This window comes from Astatotilapia calliptera, chromosome 16 (genome assembly GCF_964374335.1).
Source record: "Astatotilapia calliptera chromosome 16, fAstCal68.1, whole genome shotgun sequence".
NCBI classification, from domain to species: domain Eukaryota; kingdom Metazoa; phylum Chordata; class Actinopteri; order Cichliformes; family Cichlidae; genus Astatotilapia; species Astatotilapia calliptera.
This window is the reverse complement of record NC_137437.1, coordinates 23,549,008-23,568,673: the sequence shown is the minus strand read 5'-3', so window position 1 is coordinate 23,568,673 and position 19,666 is coordinate 23,549,008. Positions and strand designations below refer to the sequence as shown.

At 40.9% G+C, this 19,666-nt stretch overlaps 2 protein-coding genes across 2 annotated transcripts; one reads left to right on the top strand and one right to left on the bottom strand.

The window, feature by feature from the left end:
- Positions 1–51: 51 nt before the first annotated feature.
- LOC113008769 (uncharacterized) lies at positions 52–7,510 on the bottom strand. Its single transcript, XM_080291005.1, has 2 exons — positions 7,172–7,510; positions 52–6,947 (listed from the first exon to the last, which is right to left on the bottom strand). The coding sequence occupies exon 2, from the start codon at positions 3,662–3,664 to the stop codon at positions 2,231–2,233; it is 1,434 nt and encodes a 477-aa protein (XP_080147131.1). The 5' UTR covers positions 3,665–6,947; positions 7,172–7,510; the 3' UTR covers positions 52–2,230.
- A 3,352-nt stretch (positions 7,511–10,862) lies between these two features.
- LOC113008166 (sacsin-like) lies at positions 10,863–19,546 on the top strand. Its single transcript, XM_080290458.1, has 5 exons — positions 10,863–10,891; positions 12,133–12,220; positions 14,171–14,282; positions 17,724–17,870; positions 17,954–19,546. The coding sequence occupies exons 1-5, from the start codon at positions 10,863–10,865 to the stop codon at positions 19,387–19,389; spliced, it is 1,812 nt and encodes a 603-aa protein (XP_080146584.1). The 3' UTR covers positions 19,390–19,546.
- The last annotated feature ends 120 nt before the right edge of the window (positions 19,547–19,666 follow it).

Here is a 19,666-nt window from a genome sequence, read left to right as displayed (position 1 = left end):
ACTTTTTCACTGTGTAGCAGCCCTTGGCATCAAGAACGACAGAAGAGTCTCTAACGGGTGCAGCCATTTATTTCCTCACCACACACGGCTCCTTCTCTGGACGTTGAGCACCGTGAAAACTATAAAATAAGAAAAAATTGATACCCGTACAGTACCTTTTAAACTATAACAATGAGCAATAACAACAATGAGCTTAAGTTAACTCAGGCAAGTTCAAACAAGTAATTCTGAGATATACAGTCACAGATTAAATAAAGCAAAAGGGGTTACTTCAAACAGCATCAAGGGGGTTACACAGTTCAGTTAAATAAAATATAACAACAGATCACCTCTCATCACATACCTCAGTCCGCTTGCCAAGGGTGCAAAAACTCCGGTAAACACTTAAACACTTCGGCCCGTTTCTCATGGGGTGCTGCTAGCTTGCATGACACACATGTCTAGCTAAAAAATAGCACATGGATGTAAGTAACGTAAATACAGAATGAAAAGGTTTTCAGATAGCTCACAATACAAACACAGCAACATACCTTACATTAGAAACACACTTATCACTTATCAAAGTATTATCGTAACTTACATGGACTTTTTACAACTTATTCCTGCCGCGACATACTGCTCCATACACATTACGGGGCAGGCCTCTGAGCGCATCTGTCCTCAGTGCGCCTGCGCATACAGTTCCGACAACCCCTGCAAGGATGACTTTTGCTACAGATCAGCGGTTCATTACACTCCCACCAATCATGCTATGATTTACAAACTAGCTAATCATACATGATTTGAACAACAACAAAATGAAACCACTTCAACCAATATACAGGTGTACAAACATCATAGAGCAGGTGCCACCTGGACTGTTACATTGTTTATGTCAGTTCCTCTCAGATAATAACATGGTTGTTATTACTCTCTTTCAACAAGAACCACCAGTTTTTGAATAGGCCGCTCGATAATGGGGGGCTTGAAAGCACGGTCCTGTTTCTTGGTCTGACTTCGGACTCCTACTTGAACTTTGACCCGACGGACTAAACCATCATCGCCTTCGATAGTTTCAACGATACGCCCCAGTTGCCACTGACACCTTGGTAACATATCTTCCTTGATGATAACAATGTCATTCACTTTTAGATTACGGCGGGTTTTGTGCCACTTCTGTCTTGTGGAGACATTCATGAGGTATTCTCTTTTCCACCTACCCCAGAACTGCTCAGTTAAGTATTGTACTCTACGCCACCTCTTCGCTGCATACAAGTCTTCTCTCACAAATTTCCAGGTGGTGGTAGAGCAACTTTGGACTTCATCAGTATAAGATGGTTCGGAGTAAGAGGTTCAGGTGCCTTTGGGTCACAGATACTGTCCACAGTCAAGGGGCGACTATTTACAATAGCCATGGCCTCATAAAACAAAGTTCTAAGAGAGGCATCGTCTAGTCTTCCTGCACACTGAGCAGTAGTGGCATTTAGCACATTACGAATGGTTCTAATTTGGCGTTCCCAGATGCCACCAGCATGACTTGCAGAAGGAGCATTGAAAACAAACTCACACTGTTTGTCTGCCAGGAAAGCCTCCAGTGCCTGCATGTCACATTGTTTGAGAGCCTCTCTGAACTCATTTCTGGCTCCTACAAAGTTTGTGCCTTGGTCACAGCGGAGTTGGCAAACAGCTCCTCTGAGGCTGATGAAGCATCTAAGGGCGTTGATGAATGCGTCTGTTGATAGGTCTTCTAGCATCTCGATATGAACAGCACGTGAAGACAGGCATGTAAAGATAAGCCCATACCTTTTGTACTCCTTACGGCCCCGCTTGATGGAAAATGGACCAAAGCAATCCATACCAGAGTACGAGAAAGGAGCGGAGGCTTCAGTCCTTTCTTTTAGGAGCTCTGCCATGCGTTGCTCCTCGGTGGGGCGCCGAAGTTTTCGACATTGCACACATTTATGTATTAACTTGGCAACTGCTTTGCTTCCCCCAAGCACCCAAAACCCATTTGCTCTGAGTTCTGCTAGGGTTTGACTGCGACCCTGATGACAGATGGTGGCATGGTAATGAGACAGTATTAGTCTTGTGATGTGACTTTCCTTTGGAAGGATAACCGGGTGTTTTAGTTCTCGACTGAGCGTTGCCTTTGTCAGTCTTCCACCGACACGAAGAAGTCCTTCATCTAAGATGGGATCAAGACAACTTAGGGGGCTAGAGCATGGAAGAGAGTTGCCCTTCTGAAGTGTCTTTATGTCTTGCAAAAGGCTTGTCGCTGAACCAGACTGATTACTAGCTCACAAGCTTTTCTCCTTTCCTCTACCGTCACAATGCTGCTGACACGATCTGACTTCATGCCTAGTCTCTTAATTCTTGCAACTACTGTAATGAGCGTTGTCCAGCTGGAAAAGCGGCTTAGACAGTTCAGAATGTCATTTTGCTCATTTGCATGGGTGGCAAAGGTTTTCACCGATTTAACTTCAGGGTCACAGACTAGCAAATCTGGTGAAAAATGTAGTGTTGGGTGTATCTCAGGTTTCCATAGAAATTTAGGACCCGATAACCAGTTCGTTGACAGAATGTCCCCTGCACATAGACCTCTCAAAGCGTGGTCAGCTGGGTTTTCTGCCGTATCCACATAGTGCCACTGAGCAGGATCTGTGGTTTCTCGGATTAGCTGAACACGATTTGCGACAAACACATGGAATCGCCGTGCCTCATTGCTGATGTAGGCCAATACAACTTGGGAATCAGTCCAAAAGAATTCCTCGTCAATCTGCATGCCGAGCTCTGTTTTTAACATGACGCTTAGCCTTGCGGAGATTACTGCAGCCGAAAGCTCCAGCCTTGGGATGCTCATGAGCTTTGTTGGTGCAACTCTTGCTTTGGCTAACACAAGGCTACAGTGTACTTCATCCTTTCCATTCATGTATCTGAGGTAGGAACATGCACCATAACCTATGTTACTGGCATCTGAAAAGTGATGCAGTTCCACCCTCACTATGTTGCCAAAGTCTGGAGGATGGTAGCATCTGGGTATCGCTATTTCCTTTAGCTTGTGTAGATTCCTTTTCCATTGCTCCCACTGTGCATGTAGGCTATCGGGAAGCTGATCATCCCAACCTATGCCCATGCAACACAGCTCCTGGAGAATACATTTACCACTCAGGATAAAGGGAGCTACAAGACCAAGAGGGTCATAGAGGGAGGAGACAGCGGACAGGATACCACGACGAGTTAAGGGTTGGTCCCTTTTGTCAATGTTGAAGCTGAAGGTGTCACTTTCTATTGACCACTGAATGCCAAGTACGTGACCCTCCGCTGTTGAATCCAGGCTAAGGTTGAGAGGTCCAGTGGTTCCTGCCCTTTCTGAAGGCGCAACACCACGTTGCTGCTGTGCATTGATAATCAGGTCTGTAGCTTCTGTGACTGATGGGACGCTAGTCAGTCCATCATCAATGTAAAAGTTATTTTCAATGAAAGCAGCAGCCGAAGGATAATCGGCTTCGCATTGCTGTGCAAGATATTTAAGGCCGAAATTGGCACACCCTGGAGAGGAACCAGCACCGAAAAGGTGCACCGCCATTCTGTACTCTTGGGGTTCTGTTTCCAGCTGACCGCCCTTCCACCATAGGAACCTCAGGTAGTTCCGCATGTTGGGTGGAACATAGAACTGATGGAACATTTTTTAAATGTCGCAGGTGATGGCTACTGCTTCCCTCCTAAAGCGGCAGAGAACTCCTACTAGAGAGTTTATCAGATCAGGGCCGGTCAATAAGGTGTCATTCAGAGAGATGCCCAGAAACTTGGCTGAACAGTCGAAGACCACCCTAAGTTTATCTGGTTTCCTAGGATGGTTCACCCCATGATGTGGGATGTACCAAATTGTCTCTCCCTCATGTGCTGGGGGGGCTGGTTCTGCAACATCTTTGCTGATGGTTTCCTCCATGAATGCTGTGTAATGGTCATGGTACTGCCTATTGGACCTTAACTTCCTCTTGAGGTGTTGCAAACGAGCTTCAGCCAGTCGCTTGTTGTTTGGCAGCATGGGTGGAGAGCTGCCCTTGAAAGGAAGTGGCATCTCATAGTGTCCATCCTTCCTTTTCCTGATTGTGCTGCCGAGGAGTTTTACAAAATGAACATCATCTTGAGAAACATATTTATCTTGATAGTTTCTTTCGCTGAAATCCATTTCTAAGACCTTTAACGCATCATTGACCGGAGGCAATGGCATTTCCTTTACTGCCACTCTGTGTACAAAGCTTTGATGTTCCTTTCTATCAAGATATGGATTTGCTGATCTTATGATGCTCCAGCCAAGCACGGTTCTTTGAGCAAATGGATGGTTTTCTGACCCTACAATGACTTCTAGAGGGGCCAGTGCTGATGGGCAATCATAGCCAATCAGCAATCCCACTTCACAGTCTTGAAGTGGCTGCAGCTTGTTTGCCAGTTGCCTCAGATGTGGCCACTGAAGTGCGGTGTCCTTTGTAGGAATGTGAGACTTATCGACTGGGATGAAATCCCTTGTGTATGCCTGGCGTAGCTTAACATGCGACTCACTATGGAGCCCACGAACTTGCAATCCACAAGCCACTTTGCTAGCTATGACTGTGTCTACTGCTGTCATTGTACTGAGCCTTAATTGCACTGGCTGAGTCTTCACATTTAGTGCAGAGACCAGATCTCCCAAGATGAAAGTTGAATCGCTCTGTGTGTCAAGCAGAGCATATGTGAGAATCTCACTGTGGGGGTCTTCTGCCAATGACACAAAAACTGGAACAATGCTAGACGTAGCCGAGGAGTGTCTTGTCAATGTGTGTGACATGACATTGCGGACTTCCTTTGTCTCATTTCCTGCAGATGGTGAATCACTGTTTAACATTTCACTGGCTCCCTCAATTCTCTCTATGTGCAAGCAAGTTGGATGATTTCGACCACATATAGTGTATGTGTGCCTTCTTTTGCATTCTTTACTAGTGTGACCCTTTCTTAAACAGCCGAAGCAAAGACGGTTTTCACGAATGAAAGCTCTCTTTTCATCAGGAAGCCTTGTGGCAAAGGTTGGGCACTTGGTGACACCGTGTGTTTCATCGTTGCAGACGAAGCATGGAGGTCTTGGCTTTGAAATTAAGGTCCCTGGTTTACCTGCAGAGTGTTTAGCTTGAGCATTGGTGCTGAGTGCCTTGGTTCTTTTAGGAAGCCTTTCATCTGTTACTTTAGTGGTTAATAAGAAGGGAGAAGCAATGGGGTTGCAGGCTATTCTAGCTTCCCTTTGTAGAAATCTGGTGAAATGAGCAAATGGTGGATACTCTTGACATCTGTCTAGTTCATCCACAACAACGCGACCCCATCTGCGTACCAGCCATTCGGGCAGTTTTTTGAGAAGTTTATGATTTTCTTCACAATCATTTAGAATTGCCAGCCCTTTAACATGAGGGATGGCCTCAGCACAACTTTGAAGGAAATCTGAAAACTCTCTGAGGGCTACTGGGTCATTGGGAGCTATTTTTGGCCATTTCATCAGTTTATCCCTGAAAGCCTTTTGGACGACAAATGAACTTCCATACCTCTCCTGAAGAATCTCCCAGGCACCCTGATATGCATCTTCTGAGTTTCGATAGAAGAATCCTTCGACCGCCTTCCGTGCCTCACCTGCAAGATAACTTTTCAAGTACAACATTTTTTCGCCTGCGGGGAGGGGTTTGTGGCCAATCAATGCCATAAAGGATATCTTCCAGTCTATAAACTTTAAAGGGTCAGCTTCGGCATCCACACGTTTGCTAGAAGTCGTAGAGGTGGCTCCAGAGTATGAATCTGAGCCCTTTGAATGCTCTGAAATAACTGTTTCTGTTTCAGTTTTCCCAAAAACAGATCCATACTCCTCCTTACTTAATATCATCCTTACACGCTCCTTCTCGAGCCTGTCATTAAAAGTCTCATCTATATCTTCTAGTCGTTTACTAATGAGATCACAAATTTCTGTTGTTAGGGCAACACACGCATCCATTTTCTTGACAACATCTGGAGTAGAAGTATGATTACGTCGGATAGGCTCATACAGTTCATGCATTAATGCTTCTTTAGCCTTAATGTCCGTTTGTGTTCTAACAAGGTCTTCGTTTGAGCAGAAACCTTTCAGCTTTGTTCTAACTCCTCTTGCTAACTCCTTCCAGGACTCATATGCCTTGCTAAATGACCTTTCATTTTTCTTGGCTTCCTGTTCATGCATCTCCTGCCCCTTTTCTGTTAGTCTTCGCTCTCTGGAGCTGGACCTGGCCTCTTGTGCCTCTGTAGATTTGTCTATTTCTTCAACAGGGGACAACATTATTATTAATTTTATTTTTGGCTTGTTGCACCTGCCCTTTTAAGTGTATATATCTGAACTCAAATGGGTTGAGTGGTGGTTTCAAAACTTATTAACACTCAACTTAGATATTTGCACCTTTAACCTCACAGACTGGCAACAAAACCCAAATAATACTAATGATGCCCTCAAATCAGACAATTTGCCACCTAAGTTTTTACAGAAGTACAACTGATAGCATAAAGCCCAGATTCAGTCTTAGACATTCTGATGCAAGAAATGTGGGATATTCAGCATCACAACTTTACATGCTACTGTGTTAAATACAGAAGAGGTCTTTCTTTCTTGCATTACTTTAGACTGCCATGTTGAAGATCATTTGCTCACACAGTTTACAAGATGAAGGTGTGCATGACATTGTATTTATAATGTCCTTATTTTGAGTCCTTTACTGATCCAGCAGTCTCTGGATGATGCGATACACTCCTTTACTCACAGTTCGACGAAAGAATAAGATGAGTGTAGATGGCTGCAAGGCAGCGATGAGTTTTCACTGCAGCAGCCCTTGGCATCAAGAACGACAGAAGAGTCTCTAACGGGTGCAGCCATTTATTTCCTCACCACACACGGCTCCTTCTCTGGACGTTGAGCACCGTGAAAACTATAATATAAGAAAAAATTGATACCCGTACAGTACCTTTTAAACTATAACAATGAGCAATAACAACAATGAGCTTAAGTTAACTCAGGCAAGTTCAAACAAGTAATTCTGAGATATACAGTCACAGATTAAATAAAGCAAAAGGGGTTACTTCAAACAGCATCAAGGGGGTTACACAGTTCAGTTAAATAAAATATAACAACAGATCACCTCTCATCACATACCTCAGTCCGCTTGCCAAGGGTGCAAAAACTCCGGTAAACACTTAAACACTTCGGCCCGTTTCTCATGGGGTGCTGCTAGCTTGCATGACACACATGTCTAGCTAAAAAATAGCACATGGATGTAAGTAACGTAAATACAGAATGAAAAGGTTTTCAGATAGCTCACAATACAAACACAGCAACATACCTTACATTAGAAACACACTTATCACTTATCAAAGTATTATCGTAACTTACATGGACTTTGTACAACTTATTCCTGCCGCGACAGACTGCTCCATACACATTACGGGGCAGGCCTCTGAGCGCATCTGTCCTCAGTGCGCCTGCGCATACAGTTCCGACAACCCCCGCAAGGATGACTTTTGCTACAGATCAGCGGTTCATTACACACTGTATCATTTAATTTTAATGTGTCAGTGGCCAGTGTGACATAAAAACTGTACCCAGTAATACCAGCAAAATCTGACAGCAAAAAATCTCTGAAGTTTGCTGACTTTGACTCTCTCCCTAAACTTCGACCACCATCTATGGCAATGTAGAATTAAGGCTACGGGTATTTTTGAAAACGGAGATTTTCCGTTTTCGTTTTAAAAAATAATCCCGCCCACACGTAAAGGCAGAAATGAAGGAAAACGCTGCTAGGAACATGCCAAAGCAACAGGTGGCGATATATTTCTAACCGTGCAGAAATGTTGGCCAATCAGAAGTCTAGAAACAGGGATGGGGGCATAGAAGCAGAACCGAGTCGTATGTGTGGAGGGACAGAAACTAGGGTTGCCAACCGTCCCTTAAAAAACGGAATCGTCCCGTATTTCGAAACAAAAGTACACGTCCCGTATTGAGCTAATGAGGAACGCACTTTGTCCCGTAATACAGTGAGAATAAAAAGTAGTCTATAAATGTTAATGGAATTAACGCTTTGTTTGAAAACATAATTCCCAGCCCCTCTCCTGCTTTGTGACCAATGAGCTGACAGCACACTTATGACAATTCGAGTATGACAATTCAGATTACCGCTCATCTCATTGGTCGAGGAAAGGTCGCTTGCGGAGAAAATACCGGAAGACAACAGATAACCATAACAAGAAGCATGGCCAACAGGGAAATAAACGCCGACACTGTGGTGCAAGTCTCGGACGACACTACACCTAAAGCTGGGCAGACACTGTGCGATTTTTTTCAGTAACATTATTCAGCTCCTGCTCAAACTGCACGATTGACTCACAGGGGTTAGAAGTTGGTAGCTCACGATGCAGGGTCTCGCACTATACCGCCCGATGCTCTGATGCGACCTGAGTGCTCACACTGTGCCTCCATAAAATGAAGGTTATAACAGAAAATCTGTCGCTCTCTCTCTCTGTCTCTCACTCACACAGACACACCACCACCATCAACTTTGCTAAATTGCTAATGAAAAACATTGATCAGGCAGCTGTGATTGAGCAGCAATGTAAATCCAACTATTTTCACGGTTGTTGTGGTCGTGATAATTTTGTGATGCCACATGGAAAAGGCTCGGATGAGCTTTCCAAAGTTCTACAAGTTGTGCCTCCATCACTTGTGTCCAGATCACACGTACTAAATCTCTACATATTTAGTGTAAATTATCACATCCCTGTAACTGAAGGGATGTAAAGATAGAAAAAAGAAGTAAGGATCTTTACAAAGTTAGTGCGATACAATGGGAGCTCAAGGTGTTACAAGCATATTAGACGCTTGCCTTAATGACACATCTAATCCAAGCCTGGAGGGAACTGCAATAGGTACATTCTTCTATTAGTATATTTTGTGTTGAAGAGACTCAACTCATTAACGCAAAGACATGTTTTGGGTTTTGGAGCTTAGGTTCTAGCTGTGAAGGTTAAGGTGGACACATCAGAGTTGTTATAAATGTGATGAATCACGAGCTCTGCAGTTTGTTAATAGCTGATCACGAGGCAACATGAAAACCGGTTTAGCTAGAACACCATGTATTATTACTGAATACCCACCTGACAGTGAATGAATCGAAGCATCACCAGTTTAAATGCAAATTCATCCCTGCTACACTTGATGTAACATAAGTCTGACCATCACAACCACAGCCACTGTGTATCAGTCTAACACAGATCTTTACTGTGAATTCACCACAGTCCTGCAAACTAACTAAAATATGTAATTTCTTAAAGCACATCATATGAACTACTTTCAACCCACTTTAATTCCCAAACATTTCCGTTATAAATGACACCGCTTAACCAAAAGTAACAAGTCCGTTATGAAAATGTAAAAAGTAGAAAGTAATTATATTTGTGTTAAAATATAGGGAGTAAAAGTAAAAAGTTAATAAGTACTCAAGTAAAATATAGATACCTGAAAACTACTTAAGTACAGTCCGACCCACTTCTGTGGAAGAACCAGAATGAGCATGTAAAAAGATGTGATCCTAAAATTCAGATAAACTATCTTGAATAATTTACTTAACGAATGACATTGTTAGTGAAAAACCAGAAGATTATAGGGCTGGGCTAAGCGCCCAATGTTTCAAAAACCTAGTAACGCCTTTGGACCGCCGATGCTGGCTCTCAGTGGGTCTAACAGGCGAATATCAGAGCCGTGCATATACAGAATGTAAGTACTTATCTTACAAACGCAGTAAGAAAAAACCCATAAAATAAAGAATGAAATAACGGCGCAGGATTGAATGTTACATTTGATAGTTTTCCTGCAAGAACATGCTGTAGCCCGTTTTGTGAGTGATTTAAAAAAAAGAAAAACTAAAAATAATAATAAAAAGGGGAGCAGGAGAGGGCCCGGTATAGTTCACTAGGATGAGCGGACGAACATATGCCGCATGGCGTGGAGCGTCCGCGTTTGCCGCGTGTCTGCTCCGTCTACTCCGTCTGTTCTGTCTAATAAAGCTGAAAAAGCGCCCCCATTTTTTTAAAATGGGTTTGCAGCATCATCTAGCAAGCGGCGGGACAACAACAGGTAGTATGGTAACCTGTTGGAGCTCAGAAAGTTTCGTTTCACTGGAACATTAGAGAAAAAAATACCTCAGTGGCTCCTTTTGTTTCTTTAGTTTCGTTTCCAAATGAATAACGGAGAAAACGCGACCAAACTTGACTGGAGCCAACGTGCGACGTCGTGATTGGGCACTTGCAGTCTTTATATAAAGCAGAATAATGTAGTATCACTATCATCACTGAAACAGATGGGACCGTTCACTTTCACGAGCGAGGTACTATAATTTTAATATTTTAATGTCATCAGTAAATAGCAGTTTCCCACTCTGTGCCATATACTCCTAAAAAGATGTACAAGTAAATATATGGCTCTTAATTGTGAAGCTTTTGTGGCATTGCTTTGTGTCTAAAAGCAATTTTAAAGTACAAATAAAAAAAATCTCAAGCTTTCAGTCTTGGACTTTTTTTAGGTGATTAATATTTGATTGTTTTTCTGTCTTCCAGGAGGCTGGCTGCTTATCAGGGATAGTACTGAAAAGTCTGCAGAATTTAATCCCTGGCAGAGTTTTGCTTGCTTTATTTTAAATAACAGTTACTCTCTGCAAATTTTTCAAATTATTTTGTTTTCTTTTCCTTTGATAATTGCAAATATTTGCAGGTAATTGCAAAAGTTTTAGAAGTTTTAAACTTTTCAGAATGTGTCACAATACCCCGAAGTTATTACAAGGACCAAAGCAGGAATTATGAGTCTGAAAGCAAAGAAGAAAGCTCGGTGAGTTTTCCTTATTCTACCCCACCCCACCCTCAAGGGAGTGATTGTGTATTAAGTCTCTTTTGTTTGTCTGTGTGTTTGTTAGCAGTCTATCAGATCGGAGCAAATGTGAAAATCATTGAAAACATTATATTACCCACAATTTTTTATGGATCGCCTTCAAAACTTAACAATGTACTAGACCTTGGGGGACATGACTACCTAGGTTGGCTAAGGATTTGACCTTGACCTGACCTCTATTGTTATGCCCAAGATCAAAGTTGACCTTTGACATTACAATGATAAAACTTTGCTAAATCACACACTTCATGAATACATCCTAAAATGTCAAGTTGTTACAGCTCATAGAAGCCAGATCAAAGGTCAGACATCAGTTTGTTGTTTAAAAAAACAGGCTGATATAAGCAAGCTGTGTTTGTCTTTTATATTTGGTGGTATTGTACAGCACTTTGGTTTGCCCTATTACTGTTGGTTTTAAAAGTGCTTCACAGATAAAGTGGACGATATGGTATGCAGCACTTCCTGCATCTTGAACAGTGATGGATATTGATATGATTTTGTCACTAATGTTATTTTTTAGTTTGCTTGTAGGTCAGATTATTTATCAGTTGCCTTACTGGTGACTGGTTTGTTTTCTGTAATTAAAAAAAAAAGGCTTTCACCAATGTTGCAACATTTTATTACCTCCTAATGTAAACTCAGTGTAGCTGCATTACATGAATGTGAGACAATTGTTCTGTGATGCAAAAGTGTCTGAAAAAAACATGTCAGTATTGGTAAAAGGAAATTATAAGCATGGAGGTTTTCTAGTGTTTGACTGACAGTATTATTGAAATTGCGTGGTGAAAGCAATCGATAATGACTGTGTGCCTGTTTATAGGGAGGGGCACGGTTACACCCTACACTTCCAGTCTTATCTCTGTAATCAATTACAGAGATAAGACTGGATAAGACATGGAATTGTTTTCCCACACAGTGTGAATTACTGCTCAGTGTGTAAAGATTCAAACCCCTATATGAAATGTTTTTTATTAGTCTTTGAGTGCACAACTTCAATGATCTCCATGAAATAGTATATTTGTAACCAATTCCCTAAAATACTAAATACTAGGTAGTAATTATATACTTGTATAGTAATACAATATTATCTACACCTATAATGTATGAGGACTCATTTTGGGTTACTTTTAGTTCAAACTATATGTTCTTTAGTTTCTTACCATCAATTTTGCTTTTTTTAGGACTTCTTTTGGGGCCACAGCACCACCCTTCATTGACTACCTGAAAGATATTCTACGTCGATATCCAGATGGTGGACAGATTTTGAAGGTTGGTGTAATGTTCTGCCAAAAGCCCATCATATCAGCCACTTCACAAAATACTTCACAAAAAACTTCTTATTCTTTAGAAATTTGCGGGAACCAGACCCTTGGTCGTGACCTCAGTAAATGCTTATAGGTTTATGATCTTAATTAGCATTTTGGACCACACTAACTAAAAAGTATTTTGTAAACATAATCATTCTAACTTTTATAAATGATGATTGGCTCGGGTGTGGAAACTGGCTAATGACTTGTGTTTAAAAAATGTCAGCTGTGTGGTTTCCTACTGAGATCCACCATTTGCGGTTTCTAAAAAACATCAAAATGAGGATAGCAAAATATGCTTAGCTCAAGGCCTCATGATGGACTTTAGTGAGTAATGTTATAATGTTCATGTTTTTAACTCCTTAATTCATAAACTAATTTTGGTCAGTTTTAAAAAGAAGCGATATTTCATACTGAAAGGATCAAATATCGATCAATCGATCAATCAATCAAGCCTTTTATTTGTCACATGCAATGTTTACACCTGCAGTGAAATTGGACCCCCCGGACCATACATATATAGCAAAGACATGATGTGGGAAGACAGGTCAGAGACAGGTAGTAATTTGGAAAAAACAATGGGCAAGTGGAAGAGGGGAAAAAAGAGACCTCTACTCATACTGGGTTCCTTATGGGAGGTCAGCATGAGAACAGAAAACAAAATATGTAGTTTACAGTGACAAAAACACTTTGCAGTAACATTCATATTTGAAGCTCTGTCTTCTGTTGAGGCTACAAATTTGTGTTCTGTTATGTGAGCACAAGTGACATGCTCTTTTTATTGTTTCAATTTGTTCATGTTGACAGCAAATTTTAATTTGATTCTTGAATTTCGTTTTAGTCATAGTCATTTGACTAAAACCTCATTTAGGTTGTGATAATTTAGACACCTAAACTCTCTTAGTTTTAGTCTTGACTAAAACTAAGAGAGTTTAGGTGTGTATAAATCTAAAGTTGATCAAGGTGAGTAAAACAAAAAAGTATAAAAGTTTGTTGTGTTTTCACCTCTAAAAGTTACTCTACACGGTTTACAAAGCACCTTGTTTTCCTTGCCATCAAATTCATTCATTGCTCTCAAGTGTTGACATTTTACTTTACTTCTGATTGGATGGATTGGTTTTGTCCTCATGTATTAGTTTTTATTTAGACATCATCTTGTTCTCATCAGGCAAAACAGCTTGTTGATAAAAAAAAAAAAGAAAAAGAAAAACGTGTCAAAAATGATTTGTTAGTGACATTAGCACTGGTTTCAGAGATCTTAAAAACTATAACAGTGTCCAGACAAATACCTTTTTATTTATATAGAAAATAATGGCAAACCCAAAATTTGCATCAAGGCACTTCATCATATGTATTGCAAGCAACATTCCTTAGATACTTGACTTGGTGAGCTAAATGGAAACTTAGATGTTGACTGTAAATAAAAACATAATACTGTACTATACTAATATGTATACTCTTAAGTATTTGACCACACTGAGCTGACATTTTATCAGATATCCTTCATATGTCACTCAGGTAGGTGAAATATGAAAAAATATAATGCAGTAGAGTTCAACAATAAAATATATGTAGCCTTCATTATTACCAGTGATTTAAATCAATACACATAATGAACATGTGACAAAGCATAAAACACTTTTGGTTGTCATTGTTGGAGAATAAAGAATAAGAAATAATGTGCAACTATACACAGCAGATAAATATTAACAACAGAATCTGAAACTCCTTTCACTCTAGATATTTTGATGTTAATGTGGGAATTCTAAATTTCTAATAAAAACAGGGCTAGATCCCATTTAGATGAGTCACTCTCAGTGTTTGGTATGCTGATTCACTGGAGAGATGGGACACTTCTTGGAACAAAGTCATCGATCATATCACTTTTATGTTATTTTTATTTGTCAACCAGGAACTGATTCAAAATGCAGATGATGCTGGAGCAACAGAAGTGGTTTTCATCCATGATGAGAGGAGCTATGGGACTGAGAGCCTTTGGACGGAAGAATTGGGAAAATACCAAGGTATTCACTGAAAACTGAAGTTTTGAAACCTTTTTTGTTTGTTTTCTACATTTAAAAAGATGAATATAGAAAATATAAACTGTTTATTTTGCCTTGTTATAAAAATCTGAGTAGAAAAAGTTATATTTTTTACTGTAACAACCACAAACATGTTTAATTAATCATATTTCATAACTTTAAATGCAAATATAAATTGTCAATTTTAAAATCATATGCACAAGTTTTGCAAACAACAAAGTTATTTGCAGCTATTTACCTTTTAGCCCTTTTTTATAACCATTTCAAACTATTTACATAACAATCAGGTGTTCTGCTTTCAATAAGATGCCACACAAATTATTTGTGCCACTCCAAAAATTTCTGTCTACTATACAGGGAGTGCAGAATTATTAGGCAAGTTGTATTTTTGAGGAATAATTTTATTATTGAACAACAACCATGTTCTCAATGAACCCAAAAAACTCATTAATATCAAAGCTGAATGTTTTTGGAAGAAGTTTTTAGTTTGTTTTTAGTTTTAGCTATTTTAGGGGGATATCTGTGTGTGCAGGTGACTATTACTGTGCATAATTATTAGGCAACTTAACAAAAAAACAAATATATACCCATTTCAATTATTTATTTTTAGAATAGAATAGAATAGAATACCAGTGAAACCAATATAACATCTCCACATTCACAAATATACATTTCTGACATTCAAAAACAAAACAAAAACAAATCAGCGACCAATATAGCCACCTTTCTTTGCAAGGACACTCAAAAGCCTGCCATCCATGGATTCTGTCAGTGTTTTGATCTGTTCACCATCAACATTGCGTGCAGCAGCAACCACAGCCTCCCAGACACTGTTCAGAGAGGTGTACTGTTTTCCCTCCTTGTAAATCTCACATTTGATGATGGACCACAGGTTCTCAATGGGGTTCAGATCAGGTGAACAAGGTGGCCATGTCATTAGTTTTTCTTCTTTTATACCCTTTCTTGCCAGCCACGCTGTGGAGTAGTTGGACGCGTGTGATGGAGCATTGTCCTGCATGACAATCATGTTTTTCTTGAAGGATGCAGACTTCTTCCTGTACCACTGCTTGAAGAAGATGTCTTCCAGAAACTGGCAGTAGGACTGGGAGTTGAGCTTGACTCCATCCTCAACCCGAAAAGGCCCCACAAGCTCATCTTTGATGATACCAGCCCAAACCAGTACTCCACCTCCACCTTGCTGGCGTCTGAGTCGGACTGGAGCTCTCTGTCCTTTACCAATCCAGCCACGGGCCCATCCATCTGGCCCATCAAGACTCACTCTAATTTCATCAGTCCATAAAACCTTAGAAAAACCAGTCTTGAGATATTTCTTGGCCCAGTCTTGACGTTTCAGCTTGTGTGTCTTGTTCAGTGGTGGTCGTCTTTCAGCCTTTCTTACCTTGGCCATGTCTCTGAGTATTGCACACCTTGTGCTTTTGGGCACTCCAGTGATGTTGCAGCTCTGAAATATGGCCAAACTGGTGGCAAGTGGCATCTTGGCAGCTGCACGCTTGACTTTTCTCAGTTCATGGGCAGTTATTTGGTGCCTTGGTTTTTCCACACGCTTCTTGCGACCCTGTTGACTATTTTGAATGAAACGCTTGATTGTTCGATGATCACGCTTCAGAAGCTTTGCAATTTTGAGACTGCTGCATCCCTCTGCAAGATATCTCACTATTTTTGACTTTTCTGAGCCTGTCAAGTCCTTCTTTTGACCCATTTTGCCAAAGGAAAGGACATTGCCTAATAATTATGCACACCTGATATGGGGTGTTGATGTCATTAGACCACACCCCTTCTCATTACAGAGATGCACATCACCTTAATATGCTTAATTGGTAGTAGGCTTTCGAGCCTATACAGCTTGGAGTAAGACAACATGCATGAAGAGGATGATGTGGACAAAATACTCATTTGCCGAATAATTCTGCACTCCCTGTAAAGGAGAACATCACAGCCTGATACCTGCAGGCCTGACAGCAGGTGTATCACTCCTGTTCTCTACCAGCAGTCGCCTCATTGTTCTGACACACAACACAAAACTATCCACAACACTACACACTAACTACACAAGACAACACATTAACTACACACTCCAAACATGCTAAACGTCACAAATCTCTCACAACTCACAACTCAAAACTCTCTCTCTCTCTCTCTCTCTCTCTCCTGCCGTCACTCCTAAAACTTCCCCCTCTTCCTAAACAACCAAATGTCATGTTGCCATATGACTTTTGAGTGGTCGACATGGTGCATTTTTCCACCAACAGGAACGGGCTATTTTTTGTTTGGTCATAAGCAGAGAGTGCTTGCTAGCGCTGTCCTTAGACAGTTAACGTGACGAAACTATTGGGGGAAAAACGCCACGTATATATTGTTTATCATGACTCTGGCCTATCAACACAATTAAAAACTGGTATATATCACTTTGTTGCTTTGTCATCTTGAAGTGGTCATATGATTGGCTTACCACGACTACTTTATTCTTCCTCAGTCAAACAGCAGCACTCATGCGATTGCTTTGCCCCCTTAGCTCCAGGTGTTGTGCCAAAAAGTGATAGTCGCTCACGAGGGCACGCGGAGCTGCTTAAAGCTGTTGCGCCCGGATTACTTACGTAGACAGCTACTTCCATGCAACTGATATAAGATGCTGTAAGCTGAACACAGCTTCAGCCGTCTGTTTGTTGACAAATAGTAACCCGACCACATTTTCATGTTAGTAACGGTAACGGCGTTGTAACGATAGAAATAGTAATTAGTTAGATCACTCGTTACTGAAAAAAGTAACAGCGTTAGTAACGGCGTTACTGACACCGTTACTTGTAATGCCGTTAGTAACGCCATTACTTGTAATGCCGTTATTCCCATCACTGTTCATAACACATGGGAAAAGACCCAGTGAAACAGAGTTAACAATAAAAACGATAAAAAAAAATAATGAATAAAACCGATTAAAACCCTGAAAAACATACATTTCACACCTGAGACTCAACTCACCAAACGACTCACAGTCCGTGCCCCAGGGGTTGGGGACCGCTGGGTTAAATGGCAACTCTAAATTGGCCATAGGTGTGACAATGAGGTTGAATGGTTATGCAACAGACTGCCAACCTGTGTAGAGATGTATCCTTTTTAATGCCCCTTTGCAGTCAGGATAGGCTCGTTTTGTTTCATTTATAGTTTTTCCAAGTCTTCAGATTTTCAGCTGACTTGCTCCTGGCACTCCTCTCTCATCTGGACCCAGCTAGCTATTGAAATAGCCCAACCAATTGCCAGATCAGTCCCAGCTGCTCTGCCAGCCTCCTGGCACTGCCTCCTGAACCCACAGACCACAGCTCCGAAAACAATCTTTTACAGAGAATGTATCAAGTAATGCAGAGATACCTTAAACATACACCATGAGCATGTTTTGTTTTCGCAAAGGTCCTGCTCTCTATGCCTACAACAATGCCACATTCACTGATGAAGACTGGCAAGGAATTCAGATGGCTGGAAGGAGTGTCAAGCGTGATGACCCGAACAAAGTCGGGAGGTTTGGAATTGGCTTCAACTCCGTTTATCACACAACAGGTGAAACTATCTATAATTAGCACACATGGCAAGGAAAACATAAACAGTTGACATTGACATATCTTTCTTTACTTTGTCCACAGATGTACCAAGTATATTCAGTTCAGAGCATCTTGGCATGATGGATCCCCAAGAAAAAATATTTGGAGAGAGAAATGGAGGGTTTTGGTGGTCTTTGGATGATGCTGAAGACCAAGAAGTTCTACTGAATATGCATGATCAGTTTCAACCATTTAGAGATATAGTCTCACTTGTATGTGAACATGGATGGTCAAAAGTTGTCATGGAGGATCAGCACTTCAATGGGACAATTTTTAGATTTCCTTTACGCAATGAAGCATCAGAGATTTCTGATAATCTGTATGACTCAGATAAAGTGGTTGAGCTTTTTGATAGCTTCATTGCAGATGCAGATTTGAGCCTCCTCTTCTTGAAGAATGTCACCTCTGTGTCCTTGTTACATATTAGTGAAGATGGAGCTGTTAACACCAGACTTGAAGTGAAATCCTCAGTCCCCACAGATGGTGTTTTAGAGCCAGAAGAGGAGTCAGTCATTGAGGGTCTAACAAGGTTCAAAGTTATAACTGTGAGTTCAAAAGACCAAAAAGAGACAAAGTGGCTTCTGACAACATGTACCATGAAAGAGGGCGTTGCAGAAGATCTTGATTTGCTTACAAAGAAGTTGAGCTTTTTACCTCAAGTTGACCTGGCATTCCCCTGTGGTGAGAAGAGAGACTGTAGCCAGAGCAGACTGAGCTGCTTTCTCCCCCTTCCAAACAATGAATCCAATAAGACAGGACTCCCAGTTTATGTCAATGCATGCTTTGGCCTCACAGACAATAGAAGACACATCAAATGGCAAGAGGAAGACCAGAGACATGATGAACATGCTTTGTGGAATGAAATGCTGATGAAGAAGGTGTTTCCACAAGCATACATCAAGATCATTCAAGATGCCATTAAACTTGCCCAAAAATCTATCCTCCCCGTTTCCTCTGTGTACAATCTGTGGCCAGATCTCACTCAGATACAACACAAAGAAAAATGGCATGCTCTCACTCTGGATGTTTTTCATCACTTATTCAGACAGAACGTGGCCATCCTCTCTCTTGCTAAAGATGAAAGACAGTTTATCTCTCCATCAGAAGCTGTTTTCCCCTGCAATGGCCCAACAAGCACCAACATATTGTCTGCCATTAAAAGGGCTTTAGTGTCATGTGGAGAAAATCTTGTCACTTTACCAGCTAGTGTTGCAAAGGCTATAAATGAGGCCTACCCAAACCCTACTACCCTAAAACATGTGACTCCAGCATTCCTCAGGGCCATTCTCCACAGGACCGGTGTGGATAACATCACTAAAGATGACAAACTCAGTCTTTTGGAGTACATTTTAGGTGATGAACAATACAAAGAACTTGAGGGTCTTCAGCTCCTTCCACTCAGTGATGGCTCTTTCAGATATTTCACATACAAAGAGGAAGACACTGCTTTGATTGACAGCCATGAATTTCCAAGGTAGGATTTTCATACATCTATCAATATTTAAAATAAATGTTACATAAAGTATAACTGAAGTTGTCATTTTTTTTATTATTTTGAGTGGCAAGTTTTTCCATTGTTTTGTTACATTTAAGGCAAAACTAGCACTTATCGTTACGTCTGATAAAACCAAAATAAAGCATGCATAAGCTGAATAGTGTGACATAGTGCCACATTTTAATTGCAGCAGAAATTTTGGTAATTAGACATCCAAAAAGACCTGATTTACTGTTCGACTATGTTCACCAAAAAAGGTG